The sequence below is a fragment of the Rutilus rutilus genome, assembly GCF_951802725.1.
Source record: "Rutilus rutilus genome assembly, chromosome: 23".
NCBI lineage: Eukaryota > Metazoa > Chordata > Actinopteri > Cypriniformes > Leuciscidae > Rutilus > Rutilus rutilus.
Window position 1 is genome coordinate 23815606 of NC_140233.1, and position 27897 is coordinate 23843502.

Here is a 27897-nt window from a genome sequence, read left to right on the forward strand (position 1 = left end):
AAAAACGACACAAGATTTCTTTATTTATGTTCATGGGAAAAATCGAATATGTGATAAATTCCATTTAGTCAAAAACGAAAAATAAATAAATGATCCGAAGGTACACGGACCCACCAAAGACTCCAATGTGAGAATGAATAACCCTGTGAGGTAAGGAATACAAATGAGAAATTAGGAAAACTTTTAAAAATTCTAGCAAAGGAGAAAAAGCTATTTAGAAAATCTATTACTATAATTTCTTCTGTTTCAAATATTACACTGCTGATCAAATAAAAAGTCTCCAACAAAGGCATTGCTTTTTCAGACTAGCCTATAAGGTTGTATTAATTTCTTTGAGTTCCTTATCCATTTAGTGCAAATGTTGGTGGAATCAATTCTGAGAGGTCAAGACATCAATTTTATCCATTTTATTCAATTACATTTTGACAGAAACGGAAACCACAGCACTTTCATTGGCTCTCTTTTTATACATTATTTCACAAAATAACTGAATTATATAACCATGCCATTTATCATGAGTATAATAGGTCAAATGTTTGTTTTATATATACATCTTATAAAATGCAACTAATGGATTTCCATGCTAAAAAATACAAAATTATATACAATTCATGCAACTTTATCAGTGCTTACCAAGACATATACACTCATCCAGCCAAATATTCCAATCTTGAGATTACACAAAAAATAAGATCTTTATGTGGGGGCACCTTGTTTTAGCTCATTTGTCTCACATACTATTTTGCTTGTTTGGCTTTTTCTGTTTAGATGTCCCTTTTACATTACCATTCTCATTTATTTTGGTCAAAGTGTCCTGTTGTGCTCTTTGAACTCTAGAAAAAAAGATTATTTTAATTAGAGAAATAAATAAATAACATGAACCAACACACATATATACATTTTTTAAAGTTCATTAAAATATTTATTCTCTTTACATTATTTATGCACATTAAGAATACTCTCTCTCTCTCTCTCTCTCTATATATATATATATATATATATATATATATATATATATATATATACTGTTTATATAAGTTCAGATATTTCATGTGTTCTAGCTCAAGCACAGCTGGAGCAACTAATGAATCTATTCAGGGGTTTGAAAATTTTGAGACTGCAGAAGTCATTAAAAGTAGCATTTTCAGTTGAATTTGGGGAAACAACTTGAAACATTTGTTGTGTTAAAGGTGCATTGCGCAACATTTCATGTTAAAAATACCTGTTTTTCTAACCCATACATGCTTAAACAATTGCCTGATGGGCTGAATGAGCCCTTCTATGATCACTGCGATTGCCTCTATAATCCTTGTACAGTAAAATAAATAAGAGGGATTCGGGTCGGAATCGACTGGGCGTGACGTCATGCGCGTTCACGCTCACCTGGCTATGTCTGGCAGGTTTGTGTATTCGCCGCCATTATCCGCATCAGCGAAGACAACTCAAGCGACTTTTGCAAAAGTAGAAGATGGATTCAAAGAGACCGGCTTCTAGTTCATCCCAAACCCCAACGTAACCGCGTGCACAACTCTGGTTGCAGTTTCGCGTGTCGCCAGAAGGGGGCATAGTTCTGCAAAAACTCAGAGACTTGCGCAATGCACCTTTACGCTATTTCAATTACTTTTGTTTGATTTGTTCAGTGCAAACAGCTGAAAGTCTGTAAATGTTTGCCAATAACCCTGATTTGCAGGGGTTGAATAATTTTGAGTACAACTGTATATGTTTTTTTTTTTTTTTCAGGTGACTGACATCCTGCCTCACTTTCCAATAAACTGCTATGGATAAAATCTAGTACCGCCCTACATTTTTTAAAAAATGAACAGCGCAATAATTATTAACACTTGATCATGTTTAACCATAATCATTGAGACTCTTAATACAAAACCCCTATTCTATAAAAATATAGAATTTTATTAAAATGTTGTTTTATTAGCTCTTGTTACTGACTTCAATTCTTCTTTCAGCCTTCTGAGTTTATCATACAGTCTTTCATTTCTCACATCCAGTGGGGAAGTAGGGACAAACCAGCTTGCTACACACTTAAAGATCACAACTACATGCTGATAACAGAGAGATAGATCAAAATAGTCAGTGAGCAATACAATTTATTATTATTATTAGTGTAATTTCTGTGCATCTAGAATCCTGTTCTTATTTATGTATATCAGATTACCTCAAACAGAATGATGAAGACTAATCGTGCTGCCAGAATGACCCAAAACTGATTAGTTAAACTATAGTCTTCATTACTTCTGTAGTCTCTATAGCTGAAAATAAACAGTACAGTAAATAAACAGTACAAAAACAGCACAGGTTTGATTATGACCATAATCAAATGTGCACATAAATACAAATAATAATAAGTGAAAATGAATTAAATTGTGTGTGTTCATTCAAGCTTATTCTTGCTAAGAACCACCCACTTAAAAAGGACTGTTTTGTCTAATGGAAAAATAAAATGATCCTGGTTGCTTGAGTGTTATGAGAGGTTGCTAAGTCCCTAAGGTGTTTAGGATAGATATATAGATAAATAGATATTACCTGCAGTGTGTCACACTTATGCCACTGTAAGTGACCATCTGCTGATCTGTGAAATTACTATCTCTCATATTAGCAATAGAAAGTGTGTTGTTTATGAATCCAACCATACAACTGAAATTAAACAAAGAAGATTGAAAAACACATTTGTGGTGCTGCAAATATGTTGATTAAGCAGGTGTGAAATATAAAGTCCAACTCACTCAATGTCTGTAGCACTGCCGTTGGCACAAGGCCCATAGTAGTACTTGTAAACCAGACGAGGAATGAAATCAGAGGATATACCAATGACCAGTCCATTAGCAATGACCGCAAGCACACTAATTGCCTCCAGCACTTCCGTCCAAACACCTGAAATGAGAAAAAAAGTTGTCTTTTTTATACATTGTTTGAGGGCCACATATTTTTTCATGATCATTCTCTATTTTTATTGCAATCTTTTGCTGTCAAGTTTCTTTGCAAAGCTGCATTATTTTGTGACAGATTTGTAAAATAATCTGCACAGAAATGTGCTACTCAAACTGTTAAAACAAGACTGAAATGATGAGGGATCCTGTTCAGTTGCTTCAGAAGGATATTCAGAGTTGTAGGCAATAAACAAAGCCACATTTTACCCTCATTGATAATTGTTCACATATTTAGGAATAACTATTGTATTTCCTCACAGTGACTGGGAGCTCAGAACGATTCTTTCAGACAACACGTCAATTTTAGCTTGTTAATGTTGCTAAAGGTCAGTTTGAACTGCATAGGAAGTTTTGAGTTCTGCAAGTTACAGTATGTTTACATAGTTCCATAAGCTCTTTGATATCAAATGATTTCTCATGATATTAATATTCTGTTTATAATACCATGAGCCTTTCTTTCCCTCACCAATATCGTTGGCCTTTGTTGGTACTAGTCTGCGTTCAAGGCTGACCATCTTAATGGCATCCAGTCGGATCTCAATGATGTTGTTTAGAAGAGCCAACAATGGAGCCAAAGGAAATGCTGCTACGAAGATAGTAGTAAAACTGAACTGCATCACTGGGGGAGGTAAAACAAACAAAAAAAATGCAAATTTTAGACACCTGTGTTTCAAAGAAAAAATACGCTTTCTAATGTATCCTCTTAAAAGAACTCTAGAAGAGTTTTGAAGACCCACGACTAGAATTTTATTTGTGTTTGCTATACAAAACTTGCTGCAACAATGCTGAGGTGTAGTGGGAGGCTACTAGGCTGTTACTATGTGATTGCTAAGGCGTTCTAAGTGGTTATTAGTATTGGATTTTACTATGTGTTGGGGTTACTACTGGCCCAAATCAAAGAAGCGTACTCCAAGTCTCTATGGTATGAGATCTCAATCATGATAAAATGTGTAGGACGAGTTACTGACCAAAATGTAATACTTATGGTTAGGGATTTTAGTTATGTCCCTAATTATAAGAATGAACAATAGTAGTGATTATTGTCTTCAGCAAACACCACTAGTAACCACTCTGGCAACAAACACACACACAAAATGAATCTGTACCCATTTCCAAGAACTCATTAAAGAGGCTGAAGCTATCAGTTTTAATCAGGCCATAGTTTCTGTGCAGGTCTTCGAATTTGCAGTTTTCACAGAGTTCGGATCCTTCCTTGACGCTCATACACTCCTTCTTATAGCATTTGACACATCTTCTCCGCAGCTTCTGGGTCTTTTTCCTGTTCAGCCACCTTCTAAACCAGCTGTATGAGGGTAAGAGGGTATAAATAGGTGTTTGTTATCTCTTATACATTTACTGTATGTTATACAAAGTACATGAAGCAGTCTAAAATAGGGATCAGGATTATAAGAAATGTAATGATGAAATTCTGGTTCCTTAACTATTATATACAGTGAGGAAAATAAGTATTTGAACACCCTGCTATTCTGCAAGTTCTCCCACTTAGAAATCATGGAGGGGTCTGAAATTGTCATCGTAGGTGCATGTCCACTGTGAGAGACATAATCTAAAAAAAAAAAATCCAGAAATCACAATGTATGATTTTTTAACTATTTATTTGTATGATACAGCTGCAAATAAGTATTTGAACACCTGAGAAAATCAATGTTAATATTTGGTACAGTAGCCTTTGTTTGCAATTACAGAGGTCAAACGTTTCCTGTAGTTTTTCACCAGGTTTGCACACACTGCAGGAGGGATTTTGGCCCACTCCTCCACACAGATCTTCTCTAGATCAGTCAGATTTCTGGGCTGTCGCTGAGAAACACGGAGTTTGAGCTCCCTCCAAAGATTCTCTATTGGGTTTAGGTCTGGAGACTGGCTAGGCCATGCCAGAACCTTGATATGCTTCTTACAGAGCCACTCCTTGGTTATCCTGGCTGTGTGTTTCGGGTCATTGTCATGCTGGAAGACCCAGCCTCGACCCATCTTCAATGCTCTAACTGAGGGAAGGAGGTTGTTCCCCAAAATCTCGCAATACATGGCCCCGGTCATCCTCTCCTTAATACAGTGCAGTCGCCCTGTCCCATGTGCAGAAAAACACCCCCAAAGCATGATGCTACCACCCTCATGCTTCACAGTAGGGATGGTGTTCTTGGGATGGTACTCATCATTCTTCTGCCTCCAAACACGTTTAGTGGAATTATGACCAAAAAGTTCTATTTTGGTCTCATCTGACCACATGACTTTCTCCCATGACTCCTCTGGATCATCCAAATGGTCATTGGCAAACTTAAGACGGGCCTTGACATGTGCTGGTTTAAGCAGGGGAACCTTCCGTGCCATGCATGATTTCAAACCATGACGTCTTAGTGTATTACCAACAGTAACCTTGGAACCGGTGGTCCCAGCTCTTTTCAGGTCATTGACCAGCTCCTCCCGTGTAGTTCTGGGCTGATTTCTCACCTTTCTTAGGATCATTGAGACCCCACGAGGTGAGATCTTGCATGGAGCCCCAGTCCGAGGGAGATTGACAGTCATGTTTAGCTTCTTCCATTTTCTAATGATTGCTCCAACAGTGGACCTTTTTTCACCAAGCTGCTTGGCAATTTCCCCGTAGCCCTTTCCAGCCTTGTGGAGGTGTACAATTTTGTCTCTAGTGTCTTTGGACAGCTCTTTGGTCTTGGCCATGTTAGTAGTTGGATTCTTACTGATTGTATGGGGTGGACAGGTGTCTTTATGCAGCTAACAACCTCAAACAGGTGCATCTAATTTAGGATAATAAATGGAGTGGAGGTGGACATTTTAAAGGCAGACTAACAGGTCTTTGAGGGTCAGAATTCTAGCTGATAGACAGGTGTTCAAATACTTATTTGCAGCTGTATCATACAAATAAATAGTTAAAAAATCATGTATTGTGATTTCTGGATTTTTTTTTTTAGATTATGTCTCTCACAGTGGACATGCACCTACGATGACAATTTCAGACCCCTCCATGATTTCTAAGTGGGAGAACTTGCAAAATAGCAGGGTGTTCAAATACTTATTTTCCTCACTGTACTGTATTTTTTTTTAATACTTAACGAAGAAATGGTCTTAACTACATACCGTAATAGCATATGACTGAAATACTACTTTCGGTAACGTTTTAAGTCAACATATAGAACACACAATAGAAAAGACGTAGAAAAAATGTTTGGTTATGTCAGTATTTTATAATATAATGGAACTGGTTCTGAAAAAAGATCTTGATTTCCAACACCAGTGTTAAATGATAAAAAGCACAGACCACACAAAGATAATAAAAAATGTTCCACTTACGGACCAGAATATTCAAAGATATTGTTGAAGATCTGTTTGAGTACCATGATAATAGACATCTGAATGAACAAATCTGTGAGACAGCCACTTGGGTGACACTGAATTGAAAAGAATGTAATATTGCATAAAAATGAGTGTAAACAAATAAGTTAAAAATAAAATACAGTAGAACAGTGTTTATTTATAGCACACTGTAGAGAAAATTATAATTCCCACACCTCCTCCAGTCTCCATCTGCCAGATATTCTTGTATATCCTCCAGGGTGACCATTAATTCTAAAAAAATAATATATATATATATATATTTTAAGTGTATTACTTTTTTGTTGTTGTTGCTTACAGTACATTTTATTATAGTAAAATGTTATTAATTTTAGAGGAAATTAGTTATGCCCTGGTAAAAACACCTCTCAACTGCACTGTACAATATAACCAATCGGTCAAAGCATATGACAAGGCTACACAAAACTAATACTGACAAATTCATGAATAATGTATTGTATCTGGTAAAGGCTGATATAATTAAAAAAATAAATTCATAAGTAATTTAACAATGGGATTACTCTGCAAAAAGAGCAATTAATTATAGTAATTAGTATAATATAATAGAAAATGCAATATAATAGAAATGATTAATTGTCAAGTCTACCTTCCCAGAAAGAACGCTGTGTACATGAGAGAGGAGAACATTGTAAAGAACTGGAATATGAACATCTTCACTGTAAAACTCCTTTCAATGGCAGAATGGGAGTGCTTATTCTCTGGAAGCATAAAAAAAAACAAAAAAAAAAACCCAGTATAGGCTTGAGAAGTGTTTTATATCAAACAACTAGGGTTAACAATAAAAATGTCTGACAATTAAAGCCACAAACCGTGTTTCACTGACCTATTTCACTCAGCTTCATGGCTACTGTACAATTTACCTGAATGAAATAATTACAAGTAGAACTATTGTTATCATAAGCCAAAAGAGAAAGCCAAAAGAGAGAAAAAAAAAAAAAAAAAAAAAAAAAAAACCTTTCCCTTAAAATCCCACTTATCATGCTTATGCTACTCTGAATAATGCATGAACTTCGTATTCTGAACACTTCTTGCGTTGTTGTTGTCTTTTGCCTCTTCATGATGACTCGCTTAATTTAGTCCTGATTTGTAAGTCGCTTTGGATAAAAGCGTCTGCTAAATGACTAAATGTAAATGTAAATATGCTCTGTTCCAAATTGTATTGCATTACAGGCAACTCAATGCAAAGGGCTGATTCAAAACAGGCAACTTAAGGGATAGTTCACCCAAAAATGGTTGTGGTTACGCGGCTATGGATGTCTTTCGATGTCAACAAACTTTGTTCTCACGAGAACTAGAATATTCCTCACCGGAGTGTCCTACGTTCAGTGTCTCGTGAACGTGCGTACGTTAGCGCTTTAGACTTCAATTTAATCCATATGTTCGTTTGGACAGGAAGCTAGTTTTTTTACTTTATAAAGTTTTAAATATGAATATTTTTCTTACACAAACTCATCACTCTGCCTCAGAAGGTGTTTATTAACCCCACAGAGCCGTGTGGAGTTCTCTTTTGATGGATGGATGCACTTTTTTGAATTTAAAACTGATGATTGCAATCCACTTTATAGATTTTTATCCATTATAAAGCTCGGCAGCCTCAGGGTGTTTATTTATAGAACTCCGATTGTATTCGTCTGAAAGCAGAAAGTCATGTACACCTAGGATGGCTTGAGGGTGAGTAATGGGGTAATTTTCATTTTAAAGTGAACTACTCTAATACTGGATGTTACCTGGATGATCCACGATCCAGTCCCTTGTTTGTCCTGAGCAGTTAAACTGCCCAATGTTCAGAAGGAAACATGACGCATTAAGAGCCGGGGGGTGAAAACTTTTCGAATTTTAAGATCAAGGTAAATTCTACTTAATTTGTCTTCCGGGAAACGTAAGTACATATACTAAAAGTAAAAGTAAATATATATATAGAAACAAGGCCTAGAAACAAGGCCTCTTTGACAATTACTAGCATGACGAGGACACCGTTGAAGTGAGGTGGAAACATGAAAAAAACGTTTTCTATGTTTATTGTTCATTGTCGAGTACCCTACTGATACTTTGAGAAAAGAGGGAAAAACTGCTCTTTTTTGCGCCCTAAAACCTCTAACTGGCGGGGAACAACTGAACATCTTGAACAAAATACTGATTGAAAAAGGGAGTACCTTAATTTCTAAGGGGAGCAGACGACCATAACAACATTTTAGTGCCCCTATAACCTCAGAGGAGGGAGCTGGTGACAACGCCGAGCAGAGACTGGGCAGAATCCTGCTGGGGAATGCTGCTTCCCAAAACACAGAACAAAACACAAACCCCAAACTTTGTAAATATATATATATATATATCTATATATATATATATATATATATATATAAAATGCATTGTGTTTCCCTTCACATGTTAACAGATTCTGCAAGGGGTTCACAAACTTTCAAGCAGCACTGTATATGATCTGATGTAACTAACTAGCTACTTGTAGTTTTTTCATTGGATACTTTTTTACTCTTATTCCAATAACTATTAAGATTATTACTTTTACTTTGAGTAAAGATTTCTATAAGTACTTGTACTTTTACTTAAGTACAGTTTTTGGATACTCTGCCCACCTCTGTTCGGCAAGTGTACCAAGTCTTTTTTATTTTATTTTATATATATATGGTTGAGGGCTTCCATGCCCTCAAGGGACTGCATTGCTAAACCCACGACAGCGTCGCTTCCAGAGTGTGAAGCTCTCAAAGACTTTGAGGGCAGTGTTGCCCCCCAGAAAATACCGGGAACCACATTTTTCAATCAGTCCCCTTGTCAAAAAGTTTGTTTCTTCCTGCCTTTGGGTCATTTCAGGACACCGAACAGAACAGTTTCTCTTGCTAAGTTTGGGGTTTGTGTTTTGTTCTGTGTTTTGGGAAGCAGCATTACCCAGCAGGATTCTGCCCAGTCTCAGCTCGGCGTTGTCACCAGCTCCCTCCTCTGATGTTATAGGGGCACTAAAATGTTGTTATGGTCATCTGCTCCCCTTAGAAATTAAGGTACTCCCTTTTTTAAATCAGTATCTTGTTCAAGATGTTCAGTTGTTCCCCGCCAGTTAGAGGTTTTAGGGCACCAAAAAGAGCAGTTTACTCAAAGTATCAGTAGGGTACTCGACAATGAACAATGAACATAGAAAAAGCTTTTTTCATGTTTCCACCTCACTTCAACGGTGTCCTCGTCATGCTAGTAATTGTCAAAGAGGCGTTGTTTCTAGAACAAGAAGTACAATCTCTTTTGGACAATTAACTTTGAGGTATTTATGCTAGTGTACTCCTAAAATGAAAATGAAAATAAGAAATTTGTTTAGCAGATATGCACATTTGAAGATTGTCTTTCTCTTCCAGGAAAACCTGTCAAACATATTGATGACATCATCTTGCAATCAGGGGCATTTACCGTTTTTGACTAATAAAATGCTCTCAAGAATGAGAATGTCCACTTAATATGACCTGACACTGATTATCAATAGCAAGTAGCAAATCATGATTCATAGGTTTTTCATGAACCAAAGATTGTTGGTTATATAAAAATATTAGCTTTTCAGTATGTTCTGTCCAAACTTCTTGTTTCAATACGAAATACATGAACACAGGGGAAAAACTACACTCATCAAGCCATTTCATTGCGTCTCATTGGGACAACTATCTGTTCTCAGAAAATAGTGGGAGGTTTGTAGAGCTTACCCGAGTCATGATGGTAATGGTGATGTAGTGAAGCACAGCTCCGAGCATCAGGGCAACTGTTTGGGAATTCTCAGTAATGACCAGCCAATAATTGCTTTCAGCCAACAGTACAGTAGCAATCACTCGAAACACAACCAGAACATGGGTCAAACCTATGATGATCAGCATCTGATAACACATAAACCACAGACACCAACAAAGAGCGTTAGCCATACATATATGAATTCTATTTTTTTATGAGAGTAAATGCGTCTTCGCAAAATCAATATGGGTTTCTTACCATGAGTGTGGCTAAAACCATTACTATAGTGGACCGTAGATAAGAGTGCATGTGCATCTTGGGTTCACATTGTGCATTATTTACTATCTCCAGAATCAACTCCTCCTGCATGGTACAAGTGCATACAAAATTACATGTTATACCCAACCACCCTAAGCTTTATATATTTGTAGTTCTTCACCATGATGTAACAATGATGCAGTTCTTTGGAGTAACACTGAAAGTAGTGGCATTGCAGCAGTGGATGTGCATCAAAAACTGGGAAACATTTGGTTGCAATTGATTTTGAGAGTTTACCGGAACGGAGAGTGACTAATTGTATGTTAAAATTGTACTGTACACCAGTCATTAGTTCTGTGACCCTCATACATTTTTTTAGGTCTTTAATAAAGGTCTTCTGAAGCGAAGCAATGTGTTTGTGTAAGAAAAATATCCATATTTAAAACTTTATCGACTAAAATTACTAGCTTCCAACAGACGGCCCTACGGCGAAAGAGTAACCTTTGACCTGACGCATGACGCATTGATGAACGTGGAAGTGTAAAGGATAAAGCAAAACAAAACACGAATTAGAAGTCTAAAACAAGATTTTTTTTAGAGAGAGGTGTCAGAGGAGCTTGAGTTTGATGCCCAGCGCTGTTTGTTTGACCGCGAGAGGCGTCAAAGCTTACGCTACTCCTACCTCCTACGTCATACATCATCAAGTTTTACTGTTTTGGCGTAAGTCGACTTATGTAGGCCGCTTGCCGAAAGCTAGTAATTTTAGTCGGTAAGGTTTTAAAAATGGATATCTTTCTTCGCATCACTTCACTTCAGAAGGCATTTATTGGAGCACTTTTATCATAAATGGATGCACTTTTATGGACTTCAAAACAGAAACCGGCCATTCACTGCCATTATAAAGCTTGGAAGAGCCAGGACATTTTTTAATATAACTCAGATTGTATTTATCTGAAGAAGAATGTCATATACACCTAGGATGGCTTGAGGGTGAGTAAATCATGGGGTCATTTACATTTTTGGGTTAACTATCCCTTTAATGTAGTTTAATATGTTTTATTAGTGTAGCCAGCTGCTTTTTCAAGAGGGTAGCTTGACCGTATTATTTAAAGTTATCATCTAGCCTGGGTTTCCCTATGCTGCCTTGCGCGCAGCGCGACTTTATTCACGCTACTAGGCAGCCTGGACACCATGGACCAGATTTTCCCCTCAAAAAGGGAACCAATCACAGAACGGGGAGGGAGCAGCAAGACGATGACGACGTCTATGCGACACACCGAAGCAGTTTGTTTATATCTATGGATCCAACATGGCAGCAGACGCAAAGTTACCTTTCGATGCAGCCTTAGATAGTGTTCTAAGTAGTTTAGTCGCTGAACGCCATCGTGTACACATAAATCTCTGACCCATCGTCTTCTTCCTCGTCGAATTTCTGTCGCTCTACATACGTCATCTGGTATAATTGAAACATTAGGCTATGAGCTACGTACAGGCGCATTTGATAGACATTCGTAGCACCCAATAAACGGCTCTGGGCATTCGTAAACCACGCCTCAAATACGAGAAAATGAACATGTGGTTCCCAGACCACGTCTCAATGAGACGAGGTCTGACGTTAGCCAGGCTAGTTATCATCTAAAGCTCGTATCAAATTCCCAGTCGCTAACTCAAAGGTCTAATGCTGTATGATGTATTTTTGTTATAGAGATAGTTACTTTGTAATACCTCTTCCTCACACCAGTCAAAGACCTTCCATGCGCACACATAAGACGATCTGTGACGCTTCCAAAACTCCAGAAACACAGTGGCTGTGAAGAAGACAATAACATCTGTCATAACATTGAATCAATCCAACTTACATGAGGTTAGAGCTGTTGTCGAACTTACCCCACACAGCCATGAACATGGCGAATGCTACTGTTCCTTCATTATCAAACAGAAGGCTCACCTGCACGTGACCCAAAAAACACAGTGTCAGCACAAATTAAAACATTTTAACCTTTATTTAAAAAAAGCCCCCAGCGAATAGAGTTCTACCAGTAATGTTAATATAATTTTTGTATAAAGTTATCTGGTCTGTAATAACATTAACATTAAAGGCATTTAACAGCGGCGGTGATGAGGCTTCATATTCTTCAGGTGTGCCTCATCACACGACGCCAATTCTCCTCTTCAGCACCCCTTCTCCAATCACACCCACTCCAGTCGGGAACCTTGTGAAGGGCGCCGAGTTAAGGGACGGGGTGGCGCTGATTACAAGGGAGGGGCAGCCGTTCCGTCACAATATTGGACCCGGGTGCGCACTGGGGTACCGAACCCGAGACTACCTGGAGGAGGTGGTCTGAGTTCGGTTGCACTCGAACCGTGCCGCGGTTCTCGTGAATGTGAGACCAACATGGACTCGGGTGGGCACTTGTTCTACCAGAAAGACTCGGGAGATAAATTGATATAACAAGCGTATATTTATTAACAGCCCAGCAAGCATAAATTTATAAAGTTCTTTGGCGTAGGCCCCGTCCTTAGCGCGCAATGCAAGGGTAGTGGAAGCTGCATATCCTGCCTGAAGACGAAGGCAGGGGCGCAGCCGACCCCCTGGAGGTAAAGGAAGGGACCATCCTGGTGGTGGTGGGGAGGATGAAGGGGAAGGTACCATCTTGGTGGTGGTTGGGGAGGATGGAGGTAATTGGCAGCGTCAGCATCTGCGAACTCAGACAAATGTAAGTACCAATCTTTTATACTGCGAGTGTTAGCACATGATTGGTTAGAAGAGAGGTAATAAATGACGTGCTGATTGAGTCTTCCTGGCAGAACGTACGCTAAAGCTTTAATTTCAAGAAGAAAAGTGACCTGCCCATGCGTTTTAGTGGATTATGATGTATTTAGTTAAATTAAACACATGTAAGGGATGATAGAGCTGATGATTTACCTTGGATATGTGTGAAAGTGAGCCTGCAGTGTATTCGCACATAGCAACAAATTAATGGAAATCCACTGTCTCATCAAAAGAGTCCATTTGCAAGCAGTAGAAAGACACCCAGTGAATCTGTGTTGTTTACTCAGCTGCACATAATAGCACCAAATTAATAAAAAAACACAATATATTGACCCGCGTTCTGTTTTCTATCATGCGGCGTGCACGTTTGCATTGCGGTAAGATGCACGCAAACGCCTCAGGGTTCGATAGAATCAAATTGAGTGTGAAACCAGACCAAAACTGCGGGGGGGGGCCAGGAACAATCGAGCTCCGGCTCGGACCGCAGCAAACGAGCCCAGCGTGAAAGCACCCTAAGGGTGTATTCACACCTGTCTTGTTTGGTTCGATTGAATCGAGCTCAAGTTCGTTTCCCAACTTGGTGCGGATCTTACAGCAATCGCACTCGGGTGTGGACCAAACAACTAAACCGAGACCCAGCTGAAGAGGTGGTCTCGGTCCGGGTCCAAACGAAATCTGGTACGGTTTGAATTTCTGTCCAATGAATGGATGACCTTAGCACACTGTGGTTTTGTTTACAAATTTTGGTTCACTTGCAAAAAGGACAGTGTGAAAGCGAACCACACACACACAAAAAAAAAATTGACACCGTATTTGGTCTGGACAAAAGCAAGTGAACTAGCGGACTTTCCTGGTGTGAATACACCCTAAGAACCCTTTTTTTAAAGTAAATTTGTTTTTTTACTAAAGGCTGGAATACAATACACAAATTTTGCTCTCATTTTTCCCCCGATTTGATGTCTAGATGAGTCGACAATCGTTGACAAAAGTCTGTGCCAGTCTGCAGATTTGGACAGATGGATTTGACAGACTTCACATAAAATCACATAGTTTATGATGGACACAGACTCTGAAGTTTTAGGTTCAGACAATGATTCCATCCATTTGGAGGATATCAAAACATATTTAATATTTTGAGCCAATTTTAAAACATTACTGAAACAGAAGCTGTCCTCTATCAGTGCTGCAATAAAATACAATACAAATACAATAACAAAACAAAAGTAAATTAACAGAACATGCATAAAATAAGCCTCAATTTTTTGACTCATCAGTACAGATAAAACAACTGATTGTGCTACTCATCTCCATCTCAATCCAAATTTGTTTGGCTCATTTTCTTTCTGTTGTGACAACTACTGTGATCATCAACTGTCATGAGTCTACTAGCTTTTGCAAGTGTTTCTTGTGTGTGTTTGTTGTGTTCGGAACGATTTTAAAGTCTGGTAGTGTATGAACCCCAGTTTTCCCTGTAACCATTTACAAAGTTGGCAAGTGTATGATGCCTAGTGATGCCTAATCTGTTCAGATTTTAAAAGTCCTGTAGTGTATTCCAGCCTTAAGACTACTACAGAAAAAAATTATCTTAAATTATCTCCATACCAAAATCTCAGTTAGCCTAACATTGTTACTAGGGCTGTGCCATATCATACCGTCCACGATAATACCGGTATAAATTTTTACATGATAAAAAAGCATCATATCGCGATATCACTGATATAGCAAGGCAATGACATATGGCACATTACGTTCCCTAACACGCACAAAAACAACAGCTGTCTGAGCGCGAGAGCAGCAAGTCAGCCTCCAATGACGATCAAATCAATAATTTAAAAACTTTCTCCAAGACGCAATTTTACCAACCGGGTGAGTGTTCAGCGGCGCCGCGTCTTCTCTCTCTCGCTCTCAAAATGGGCTGCACAAGTCAAGCGTCGATACAACACTCGTGTTTAGCAGTCAGGACATGACGGTTACTTGCATCGTAACTAAAGCTGACCATTTTTACTTCTTTTTAAGTCTTATCAGTTTAAACATTTGCGATTTTAAACTATTCAGTACTCTCGCGCGCTCTGTTTACTCTGCGTGCATACATACAGTAAAGCCGTCTCACAAACAGCTCGCGAGTAACAAAAGTTATTTTTCGCGGATTATATCGCTTTAACGGGGGGGAAAACACGCAAAATTGTATCAAAATGCCGGTCATGGTTAGTATATTCATGAATAGTCGGTTATGTCTGAAATAAGCATAAAACGCGTGTGACAGTGTGACAGTCAGTATCATGAAAACAGTAATGGATCCGGGCACTAGCTCTAAAAGTGACAGCAGCCATATGTCTGTCATTAATGTTGTAAGTTAGTCAAAACAACAAAAGATAGCTTTCATTGTAAGGAATCAGAATTAATATCCTATGTATTTAATTTAGTCAGGACTCAGGACTATCAGTGTTATTTTACATTTGATTACCTTATTCAGTTTCTGTAGCATTTCTGAATACTAATGTTAGACCTACCCAAAAACTTTTCTCTTTATTTGTATCTTTATTATTTTATTTATTTTTTTTGCTACTTTTTTCAATTTAATTCAAAGATTGAAATCAAGCTTCCTTGTGTTGTGTAAAATCTTAAAAACAAAATTACCCAATTGTAAAAACACGAGTGAGCAAACATTTAGGTGAGATAAATGTAATAAAAAAAAATTTGTCAACTTTTTTTTCTATATCGTCATAAATATCATTATCGCAAATATTCTTGAAATATCGTGATATCATTTTGAGGCTATATCGCCCACCCCTAATTGTTACTGAATCATTAAAATATGATATGAGTATTCTAAAGGGCCTTGAGTGCTTCTTATAAGTGGGTGATTGAGTCATGAATCATGATATAGTGCATATGTGTGTAAAAAACAAAGTAAGCGACTTGTCAGTGCACAATTGTCTGCATAAAAAATACAGTACCTTTGCATACATGCAGGTGTCGGAAAGCTCCCACACTTTGCAACTGATATCGCATAGAGGGCACATAATAACGTTCGACTGGCACACCTCTTTTCTGCGTACACACACACAAGCACACACAAAGGTTGACTTTGCTTCAGGACCATTATTTTACATTAGACAGCAAGTGGTGACACAGTACCATAATTGTTTATCGAACAACAAAGATGTATTTGAAAATCAAACATTGAAGTTTATTAATATTAGGTTACTCACATGAGAGGACTTGTGCTGTAGAAAGCCAGGCCATACAGGAATACTATGAGACCAATTACAGAAGCAGGAATCAAGAGAAATGTGTACCAGCCCAGCCACAGGAAATAAAGAGCCACCTTCTCGCCAAGGTAGTTTCTGACAACACATACAATAAATGCATCATCAAGAAACATTCAAGGATACTTTATATTGGTAGCAGAATGGAAATAAGTCTGTAATGAACAGAGAGATGAGTAAAACCACAAAATAAAAAGAAAGAGAACCTGACGTTAGTTATGGGTTGGCCCCGAAAACAAGCAGACCATCGAGCCCAGCTCTGCTTCAATTCTTTCTGCTCCCTTTTCTAGGAATGAAAGTGGACAAAGGACACTTTTTTTTTTTTTTTTTTTTTTTTTTTTACAAAACCATGAAATCTCATTTATTTGGACTGTAACAGAAAACACAGTCACCCTAGAGACCCTGTAGGTTTAGTTGTCCTGGTTCCCTTTGAAGGGAACTCGCGCTGCATCGAAACGCTGTGGTAACGCCGTTAGAGATTGGCCTGGCCCTTTCTCTGCCTTCACCTTGCTTAGGAAGCATGCTCTGCGGTTACTTCCACCCCAAGTGAAACACCGGTACTGCAACTTTCCATTTCCTAGGAGCTGGATGTTATTAGTATTGAGACAGGAGACACTGAAGACTCGTCACTTCAGACTCCTGCATGTGAGGAACTGATGGAGGTTATCACTCATGGCGTTGCTAAATTAAACATTGACTGACCGGCCGAGAAACCGGAGCTTCGTCAGAAAAGCAATCTAGATGAACGCTTTCTGCCATCACGTACACAACCTCCACGTCGGGGCTTGCTGTTTTTTCCTGACCTCCAGACTGAGGAAGAGGAAGAGACCAGTTTCATACCATGTATTTAGTCCACAAAATTCAACAAATTTAAACATCCATGGGCTTAAACAACACGGTTATGGGGCGATGCCCAGGGCTGAAGAGATGCTTGCGAGCCATCTCTCCCCTGAGTAAGCATCGTCCCTCAAAGCCCTCACATTACCCGCCAATGTTACATTCGCGGATAAAGCGTAATCACCAGCAGGTCAGGCCTAAGAGGGCTTTGTCAAAGAAGAAGTCCTGACGCCATCTGTGCCCTCAGGGGGCCGTTCTGCCAACCCCGCCACCTTGTGTGTCTCAGGGCGCAGGGGTTACCAGCGAGTGCTTATCCGAATGTCCGCCCTAAAAAAAAGGTGCCGCAGCAGGCTCTAGTCATAGGGGAGCAAGTAGAGATGCACCGATTGATCGGCTGGTGACCGGAATTGGCCGATTTTCACATGATCGCCCGTGACCGGCGACCGGCCGGTCAGTCTGACAAATGCCGATTTTATGCCGGTCAAATAAAATCTCGGGCGCCGCATGATTAACATCGCGCAACATCAGCATCACACGTGCACACGGAACACACATGTAGGAAACCTCATGAATTACGTCCGTTCAGACCGCAAGAGCGTATTTTTTTCGGCGTGCATGTTAATCAATGAGTGCATTCACAACGGGAGCAGGAGCAGCGCGAGCAGTGAAGCGCGTGTTTCGGCGCCGAGTCTATTTGCTGCACTGCTCACGCTCATTTAAAGGGAAAGCACACCTTTGATGGATAAAATAGCCTAAATAGGGTTTCACAAAAAAAGTGCCCAAAATGCACAGAATTTGCGTGTTTTAACAATAACTGGTGTAGGCTATGTCAGAAAAGAAGACTAATATTTATAGAAAATGTACCCATTTAAACTTGTTTTATTATTCAGTTTGTACAAGTGATTGCAATAGCCCTGTGTGTGTGTGCTTTGAGAAATATCTTTATACTGCAAGGCTGTTTTTTTTTATTTTTTATTTATATATTATTTTATTGCCATTCCCTGTTTTCATACAGACGTTTAGTTTGCTAAATACATATATAAAAAAATGATTGGATATTGAATGTGAAAAGGAAATGGTTCTTCCATAACACTGCACTTTAGGATGTGTGTGAATTACCCACACCTGGAGTAATTTATATAGTTCTATTTTATAGCGTTTATGTGTTCAAAAAAATATGTACTATGCAAATTGTAAAATGTTCTATTACAGAAAAGATATAAAATAAATATTTGTGTGTGCTGTAAAGTGGTTAGAAAAAATGAAATCGGAATCGGCTAAAATCGTTATCGGCAGGTCAAACTTAATGAAAAATCGGACATCGGAATCGGCCCAGAAAATTGTAATCGGTGCATCTCTAGGAGCAAGTAAAGTCCCTGCTGGCCATGGTGGCCATAGAACGTTTTCCTCCGCCCAGCAGGGAGTCCGGGTTCTACAGCCAGTTATTTATTGTTCCAAAAAAGTATGGGGGCTTGTGTCCGATTCTAGATCTGTGCCAACCAAATCACTCTGTAGGCAAGATTAAATTCAAGATGCTTACTCTGAAGCAAATCGTGTCACAAATCAGGTCAGAGGACTGGTTTGTCGCGCTAGATCTCAAGGACGCATACTTCCACGTATCCATCCTTCCACAACACAGGAAGTTGCTGAGGTTCGCTTTCAGGGATGAAGCGTACCAATATCGAGTTCTTCCTTTCGGCCAAGTTTATCACCTTGCACTTTCACAAAGTGTGTGGATGCAGCTCTAGCTCCCTCTGCGACTCCAGGGCATTTGCATACTAAATTACAAAGATGATTGGGTGATTGTAGCTCATTCAGAGCATTTGGCGGTTCGACATTGAGATGTCGTTCCCGCCCACATGAGAAATTTGGGTTTGAGGATGAACGCCAAGAAGAGTGTGCTTTCTCCAGCTCAGAGGACCACTTTTCTGTGTGTAATATGGGATTCGATGACTATGCAGGCATGTTTGACTCCTCCTGGTATCATCTCGATTCTCTCAGCTGTGAACGAGCTAAAGCTAGGCTAGTCACTCTCTAGGCCAATTTCATAGACTGTTGGGTCTGATGGCAGCTGTTTCCAACGTGATACCTTTTGGCCTGTGGTTCATGAGACCTATGCAGTGGTGGCTTAAAACCAAGGGATTCTCCCCAAAGGAAAATCCGCTCCATATGATCAAGTGAATGCCGTTGGGCCTTAAGGCCATTGCACACTGAGTCCGAAATTTTCGTATGCGTTTTTTCGTGTTCGTCAGCAGTAAAATTCGTCACGCACAGAAACCTTGCACACTGAGTCCGATGCGTATTTATTAAACCTTTGCGGAAAAAAACGCAAAAAATACTAAATGGATTCGTCAAGCAGTGAGGATGAATTTGTTGCACTCTTTCTTCTTAAAAAGAGAAAAAGAAAGAGGAAATATTGGGTCCATCCAATCCTGAGATTGCGCCGAGAGGAAGGAGAGTTTCACCTCCTTATCAAGGAGTTGCGAAATTATCCCAAACGATTCAAAATTTACCTCAGAATGTCAGTGGAACAGTTTGATGCTTTGCTAGCGATACTGGAGCCACATTTTTCCGTGAACCAATCGATCCTGAACAGAAACTGGCAGTATGTCTATGGACGGACACACACACACACACACACACGCGCGGCCGGCAGAAGCGCTGGGCAGACAGAACAGCTGTATACAGGTTATATTTTATTCAGTGTCTTTGTAATCCGCATTTTGTTTTTCATACAGTACTTGTGCTGCGAGACGAAGTGTATCAACTTGTCAGACGTCATTCTGGATTTTGTCGTTCGCTTGTACGGTGGCTCTGAATTTTCAAAAAACCTCACAAAACACTGGCTGTGGATGCGAAAAACGCAGAAAATCGAACCCAATCCGAATTTTTTTTTTACGGACGAAAGTTTCGTAGACAGTGTGCAAGCATGATTGACATAACGTGAGGTCGAATTTTTTTTTTAACGTGCGAAAATTTCGGATGCGAATTTCGGACTCAGTGTGCAATGGCCTTTAGTCATGTGGAAAAAAACTTGATTCCTTTCCCAAGGACCTGTGCTGGGGGCTGCTTGTCGTCACATCAAGCTAACAATGGAGGCATCCCTCACGGGCTGGGGGGCAATCATGAGTGGTCGTTTGGCTCACGGTCTGTGGCGGGACCATCATCTCTCATTGCACATAAATTGCCTAGAGATGCTGGCCGTGTTTTAGGCACTGAATCACTTCCTCCCAAACCTAAGAGGCCGTCATGTTCTTGTTCGTACAGACAACACATGGGTGGTCTCTTACATAAACCATCAGGGGGGTCTACGGTCACGTCCCTTATTCAACATGGCTCACCAGATATTCCTGTGGGCCCAGGGGAAGCTGCTCTCTATGAGAGCGGTTTACATTCAGGGGTATCTAAATCAGGGGACTCCCTCACTCACACAGCTCCTCTTTGGCTGGACGGTATGGTACAGACATGGCCGAGGGTATGTCTGTATGCCTTTCCCATGATCGCTCTTCTCCCGGGAGTTCTGCAGAGAGTTCACTGGGACAGGGTCCATCTTCTATTAGTAGCCCCGTTCTGGCCAGCCCGGGTATGGTTCTCGGACCTCATGTCTCTCCTCGATGGCTCTGCTCTGGAGATTACCCCCAGGAGGGACCTTCTTTCTCAGGCGAAGGGGTCGATCCTTCAGCCCCATCCAGAGTTGTGGAAACTGTGTGCTTGGCCTCTGAGGGGACCCAACTCATAAGTTCAGGTCTTTCAACGAGGTTGTTGAAACTATCCTTCACTTCAGAGTTACATCCATGAGGAAACTCTATGGATATTAATCACTTCATGGTGCGGAAGTCACCAGCTGGACCCAGTTAACTGCCCAGTGGGGTGCAGTGCTGGAATTCCTGCAGGAGGGATTCTTCGCAGGGCTATCCCCCTCCACCCTAAAGGTGTATGTGGCAGCCTTAGCTGCTTACCACACTCCTTTGGGTGGTGTGATACACATTTCCTCCGTGGCATCTTGAGGCTTAGATCTGCAGTCCGCATGAGGGTGCTGGCCTGGGATTTGGCCATAGTAGTGGAGGGACCAGATAGCTCCATCTGAGCCACCAATCCCTTCAAGCCTATTGCAGAAGTTCCTGAGAAGTTTCTCACGCTGAAAACTGTCTTTCTCCTTGCTATCTGGTCTCTCAAGAGAACTGGAGACTTACAAGCCCTATCTGTATCTCCCTCGTGCTTGTAATTTGCGCCTGGTATTGTGAATGCTTTTCTCTACCCCAGACCAGGTTATGTTGCTAAAGTTCCTACTAATACTGTAAGACCTATTGTGCTGCAGGCCTTCTGTCCTCCTCCCTTTCTGAATGTCTGACCAAGAGAAACTAAATCTGCTCTGCCCAGTTAGGGTTCTAGATGCCTACGTCCACAGAGCTGCCCTGTGGAGGAAGTCTGAACAACTGTTTGTTTGCTTTGGGTCACCCAGGAAAGGGTTTCCGGCATTTAAGCAGAGGATGAGCAAATGGGTGGTCGAGGCTATCTCACTTGCTTATGAGTTGGCTGGCCAGCCTTCACCTTTGGCTGTCTGGGCCCACTCTTCCCTGGGAGTGGCAGGCTGGTCCTCAACACACACATTTGTGAGGTTCTTTGACCTTGACCTGGAGGCACTATCTCGTCTCCTCTCGTCACACCGTGACAATTCAACACTGTGTGCATACGATTTCACACGGGCGTGCATTTGCTCATACGGTGGTATGGGTATACCTGTAGCATTCCACCAGCAATCCGATACAGCACGAGTCCCTTGAAAGGGTACGTCTCAGTTATGTAGGTATCCATGGTTCCCTGAAAAGGGAAAGAGACACTGTGTTGCCCAGCTATACTCCCGGCATGCCTGTGATCAACTTCCTTCAGTCTATCAGAAGCTAAAACTATTTGGTTTGGGTGTGCTTTATAGTTTACTGGTCAATGACGTCCCCCTCCTATGACGTTATCTCGCATTGGACTGATTTAATACGTGCTTTACGACACAATCACGCAGAGGCGTTCCCACAGCGCTTCGACGCAGTGTTTTGTTCCCTTTTCAGGGAACCATGGTTACATACGTAACCGAGATGTTTTGTTTAGCAGTGGTGTTATTTGTTGGTTTCAAATGTCTGTCTTAAAATCTCATTTGACTTCTGAAATCTTATATTTTTCTGTTTCACTCAGAAAAATGTAAGATTTCAGAAGTCAGATGAGATTTTTTTCAAGACAGACATTTGAAACGCAGAGTATAAGAATGTGTGTGATCAAATACTCATTGTGACAAGATACTTTTCCTATATGCTGCTTTGAGCATCAAATAGTGATAGTTATCACCATGGGATATACTTCCTTATCAACACATTTGCATAATGATTCTGCAGTGTGGACTCTGTACTACATGTGTACAAAATGCTGTGAGCAAGAGGAAATAAAATATTAAAATCATACCTCATGTAAGCAGAAGTGAGTCTCGAAAACATTTTTTTTCATGAGATCGGGCAGATATTCTGAAACACCTAAGAGAGGTAGAGCGAGAGAATCTATTATGGAATCGACAGTTCAAGATGAATCATATGAAGGTTGAAATAATACAGTGATGTAATACAAAGTAATATGAATGAGCAATCTAGGGAACCTGTTACTCACCCTCAGAATTGATGCATGTGTGATGCAGAATGAAATCAACAATACGAATCCTGAAACAGAGCCACAATGAAGATCAAAGCCCTTCTGTTAAAGTGGCTTCTTTATTTGTGTACAACACAGTTTTTTTTCCACAATACATCAATCGTGACTATGTCACCTTTCTCCACTGCACTATAGAGAATAGGGATTACTCAGATTACCATTAGAAAGAGAAGTAGCATTTGGTTTGCTAGCCGTTTAATTGGTGAAAATCTCTATTCTTCTCTATTTTCTATTCTAATCTCTATTCATAGGCAAAATTTACTATCGCTGAGCAAGTTAGGCAAAAATAGGAATCTGTTAGTTAGTCGATACTGAACAGTGATCAAAGTAATGCCAATCACGTATTAAAAACCCTATCATTTTTCATCCTGTGGCCTTTAAACAAATGTGTTTGAATTACAGACATAAAAATGGCTAGAGAGTTTTTTGAGACTGTGTTACCTGGTTGACTGAGGTATAGTACCCTGCTGCTCACAACTCCAGTTACAGGCATCAGACACTTTTAAGAGATACCGGTATGTCTCAAAAACACTTTCTGGTGCTCTAATGCAATAAAATACCTTATAATCATCTCTAAATTTCTGCAAAAAGAAACATACACCAAATAAAAAGAGTAAAGCAAATATTTGACAACATTTCATTATTAGTACCATTATCCAAACAATATAATAATGCAGTGCCATTATATAGTGTTGAACTAAATCTAATAATAATAAAGTCATAATAATATGGTTCACAGCAGTCTTATTAATTTAACAGCATATTGTATCATTGACTTGTACATATTATACACACTATTGTAAGACACACTATTTGAGCAATGAAACTGTGCAAAATAGAACCGCAGTTTTGCACTCAATTGTTGTGTCAGCAATTACGCAACTCTTGCAATTTTTAGTTACACTTTCATATGCAAAAAGGAATTTCCCCTTCATATGTCAAGACATTAGTTATAGACTTCTTAAACCAGATCTCAAAAATGCAAAAACTCCCTTACTTGAACGTTTAATTTCTTAGCTTTCAAAGTTTCAATGAAAGCTTTCTGTTTTCTGATGCATTCGTTATTTTTCTCTTCTTCTGAGGTTTTTGCCACAAGAACAAAATCGAAGGTCAGAGGAGGATGCTGAGATTAAAAAGAAAGAAAGCAGTGCTAATAAATTATTATCAGAGCCTTCCCACTTACATAAATACATCCTATGCAATTTTCATTTCATTCTAGTGACTTTCCTTTGTGTGTATAATTTAAACATACAGTGGGGTCAAAAATTGAGACCACGTTAAAAATCAGAAATTTCTCACCCCATTTAAAATGTAATTTTGATTTATTATAACGCACAAAAGATGCTCTTTGGAACATACTCAAATCATGCTGGAAAACACGGATCATCAGGTTTTGTTTATGTCAGCCTAATGCATGTTGCCATCTTTCTATTACACTATTACACTGATAATATAGATAGTCTTTTCACTAGCAGCCTCACTTTGAAACCTGTATTATGTTTTATGTGCAATTCATTGTTTCACTTAGACTATTACACTGATAATATAATTTGTAATGAAAAAATTTATTCAATTAAAAATAGAAGCATTTTCACTAGTGGTCTCACTTTGAAACCTATTATGAGCTGTGATGTGCTATAGGCCTTACCACTGGTGGCATAGGTGGGATCTCATTGCCATTCTCATTTACAACTCCGAAGGCTTCTAAAAGGTCAATGCTCCCCTACAACAACAACAACACAATATAAACAGTTCAGAATAATAACCCCCTTTACAAGAAGGGAAAAAGGTGGAAATGTACTGTCAGTATGTTCTTAACACAGTAACTATGAGTGTAATATATATATATACAGTGGTGGTCAAAATTGATGGCACCCCTGAAAATATGATAAAAAATGGCTGTAAAAAATAAATCTGCATTGTTTATCCTTTTGATCTTTCCTTCAAAAAATTCGCAAAAATCTAACCTTTCATTGAAGTAAAATAATTGAAATTGGGGGGTAAATCACATTATGAAAGAAATGTTTTTCTCCAAAACACGCTGGCCATAATTGTTGGCACCCCTAGAATTTTTTATAGAAAAATATCTCTGAAGTATATTCCCATTAATATTTACCTTTTTTAGCACACCAGGGTGACTAGGAACATGAAATTGTCCAGCTATGACTTCTTGTTTCACAGGAGATTAAATATGAGGAAACACAAAGGCCAAATTCCCTTAACCATCCGTCACAATGAGTAAAACCAAAGAATATAGGCCTAGTTCTGATGTGCAGCAAAAGATTGTTGAGCTTCACAAAATAGAAAGTTGCTGTAAGAAAATATCTAAAGACTTAAAAATCCCCATTTTGACCATCAGGGCAATAATTAAGAAGTAATAATCAACTAAAGATGTTACGAATCTGCCAGGAAGAGGACGTGTGTCTATATTGTCTTAATGGACGGTGAGGAGGAGAGTTTGAGTGGCCAAAGACTCTTCAAGGATCACAGATGGAGAATTGCAGAGATTAGTTGAGTCTTGGGGTCAGAAAGCCTAATTTTTTTTTTATCAAACAATCCCTACATCCCCACATGTTGTTTGGGAGGGTTTCAAGAAAAATCCTCCTCGCTCCTCCAAAAATAAACTCCAGCATATTCAGTTGCCAGACACGACTGTATCTTCAAAAGGGACCGGATTCTATGGTCAGATAAAACGAAAAAAAAAAGGGCTTTTTGGCAACAAACCCAGCAGATGTGTTTGGTGCAAACAGGGATGAAGAGTCCCCCATGCCTACGGTTAAATATACGGCTGGATCTTATATGTCGTGGGCCTATTTATTTGCTGGAGGTCCTGGACATCTTGTTCAGATACATGGTATTATGGATTCTAGCAAATACCAACAGATAAAAAATCCAAACCTGACGGCCTCTGCTAGAAATCTTATAATGGGCCGTGGTTGGATCTTCCATCAGGACAACGGTCCAAAACAAACATCAAAATCAACACAAAAATGTGTAACTGAGCACAAAATGAAGCTTCTGCCATGACCGTCCCAGTTCCCTGACCTGATGAGTGGAGTGAACTGAAGAGAAGAAGCACCAACATGAACTTGTGAATCTGAAGGATCTGGAGAGATTCTGTATGGAGGAATGGTCTCTGATCTCTTGTCAGGTGATCTCCAAACTCATCAGGCATTATAGAAGAAAACTCAGATCTGTTATCTTGGCAAAAGGAGGTTGCAAAAAGTATTTAATAACAGGGTGCCAACAATTATGGCCAGCGTGTTTTGGAGAAAAACATTTATTTTATAATGTGATTTACCCCCCACTTTCAATTCTTTTAGATAAACAATGCAGATTTATTTTTTACAGCCATTTTTGATCATATTTATCAGGGGTGCCATCCATTTTGACCACCATACATAATATTGTACAATAAGAAAAAAAAAATAGATATGTAAGATAAGAGATCACAAACTCTGGATTTAGGCTATTTCTGGCAATAGCACAGATCAATATCAACCCCCTCCATGTACTTTCCAATTAGTTCTGTCCCTATTTTCTTACTCTATTGCAAAATAGTATAATAGTGACACAGATGCAGCTGCATGCACATTATACTGTAAACTGAAATACAAATTAAAGCATTTTGGAAAGTTCTTTTCCACCACCAAGTTCTACTTTCATACTACTGACTAATCATCGTATAGTTTATATTGAAACAAGAAACCCTCCCAAATGCCTGTGAATTCCAGAAATTCCATCATGGTGACTCAGTTATCAAGTCATGAGGGTTTGAATGTCGTTTCTAAATTGTTTTAATTGTTCTAGTTGTAGTTTAGTATCTGATTCTACACTAGATAAATATCAATGTTTGTTTTCCCCTAAAATAGTCTGAATAGCTCAGAACTGGTTTAAACGTTCCACACCAACAGAAGCAGAGGTATTGCAACCATAACAAATGTTTTGATTGATAAGGGAACGTTTTGTGTTGCTTATGGCATGACCCCAAACACAGGTCGTATCACAGATACTGTGTCTATTGATACTGCTTCTCCATGACAGCTGCAGTAGAAAACTTAACTTGCAGTTTCACACAGACAATCAAACCATTCAGTCTTAGAACAGGGGCGTTCAACCTTTTCATGGCTTAGCGGAAGTCTTTTCTCTTGGTTTGGTTTCATATTTCTGAATTAATTCCCTTACATTCACAACACACTATATAATAAGACCTCAATCGGGGTGCAATGTTCTCTGAAACTTTCTCTGCTGGTGTTCCTCTGAAGAAACACCTGTTAAAAGACATCAGCTTTTATCAAACCTCAGTGTATTGTATATCTGTGCTTGTAACTTAGGCTATGCCATGGCTCATAATGATTTGTGCGTAAAAACATTTCTGTAATTTTTTCAATCTTTTGACAGCAAAAAAAAAATTAATCTTGAAGACATTCTATTGAATCAATGTTATCAAGATCAAGGAACCACTGTCAATGTTAGTACAATGTAGCCTAGATATAAAAGTAATTTGGCAGGCACATTAAATATGCACATTTAATAGGTTTCTATATAAGCTGTTTACTTTTAGGTCAGACATTCTTCCTGATCCTGGTAGCCTACATCTTTGAATCAGACACACAAATCTACCTGTGATTCATGAATTCTGTTGGCTCTCAATGAACAATTGCCTTATTTTCATGTTTTAAGTGAAGCACTAAGAAACTGTAAGATAGCCTACTAAGTTAACTCTAAGACAGGCAAAAGTTCATCTCACCTGTCTCCGTCCTAGTTTCCTCTTCGTCATGAGAGATCCAGGGTTCCAGTCCATTGCAGCTGTGCTGGTTTTATACGGGATCACAGACACTTGTCAGTTAAAGGGAACCTTTAATAATTCGCCATTGCAAACCACAGAGTAAGCACAAAAGACTCATCAGAAACTCGTTTAGCCTACACTTCCGTGCTGCTGTAAGGAACTTGACATGTACTGTTGGCTTGACTTGAGAGACAGCCGCTGTGGAATGTCGACTCGCCGGATGACTCTCGG

The 27897-nt window shown here is 39.3% G+C and overlaps 1 protein-coding gene across 1 annotated transcript; it reads right to left on the reverse strand.

Annotated features, from left to right (window-relative positions):
- On the reverse strand, positions 1-27851 carry LOC311282934 (anoctamin-9). Its single transcript, XM_084397057.1, has 25 exons — positions 27805-27851; positions 27628-27691; positions 24526-24600; positions 23875-24000; positions 23319-23458; positions 22836-22885; positions 22638-22705; positions 16556-16635; positions 16293-16427; positions 16038-16131; positions 12195-12255; positions 12033-12115; positions 10308-10412; positions 10028-10195; positions 7153-7189; positions 6916-7027; positions 6485-6542; positions 6267-6364; positions 4052-4248; positions 3412-3564; positions 2742-2889; positions 2542-2652; positions 2174-2267; positions 1948-2060; positions 1-833 (listed from the first exon to the last, which is right to left on the reverse strand). Exons 2-25 carry the CDS (start codon positions 27679-27681, stop codon positions 731-733), a joined length of 2463 nt encoding a protein of 820 aa, XP_084253183.1. The 5' UTR covers positions 27682-27691; positions 27805-27851; the 3' UTR covers positions 1-730.
- Between the last annotated feature and the right edge of the window lie 46 nt (positions 27852-27897).

Coding starts and splice junctions, on each gene's coding strand:
- LOC311282934 (XM_084397057.1), bottom strand. CDS start 27,681: ATGGACTGGAACCCTGGATCTCTCATGACGAAGAGGAAACTAGGACGG. Junction 7,190..10,027: donor CCATTACCATCATGACTCGG/GTAAGCTCTACA, acceptor TATTTCATTCAG/GTAAATTGTACAGTAGCCAT. Junction 7,028..7,152: donor CATGAAGCTGAGTGAAATAG/GTCAGTGAAACA, acceptor TTATGCTTCCAG/AGAATAAGCACTCCCATTCT.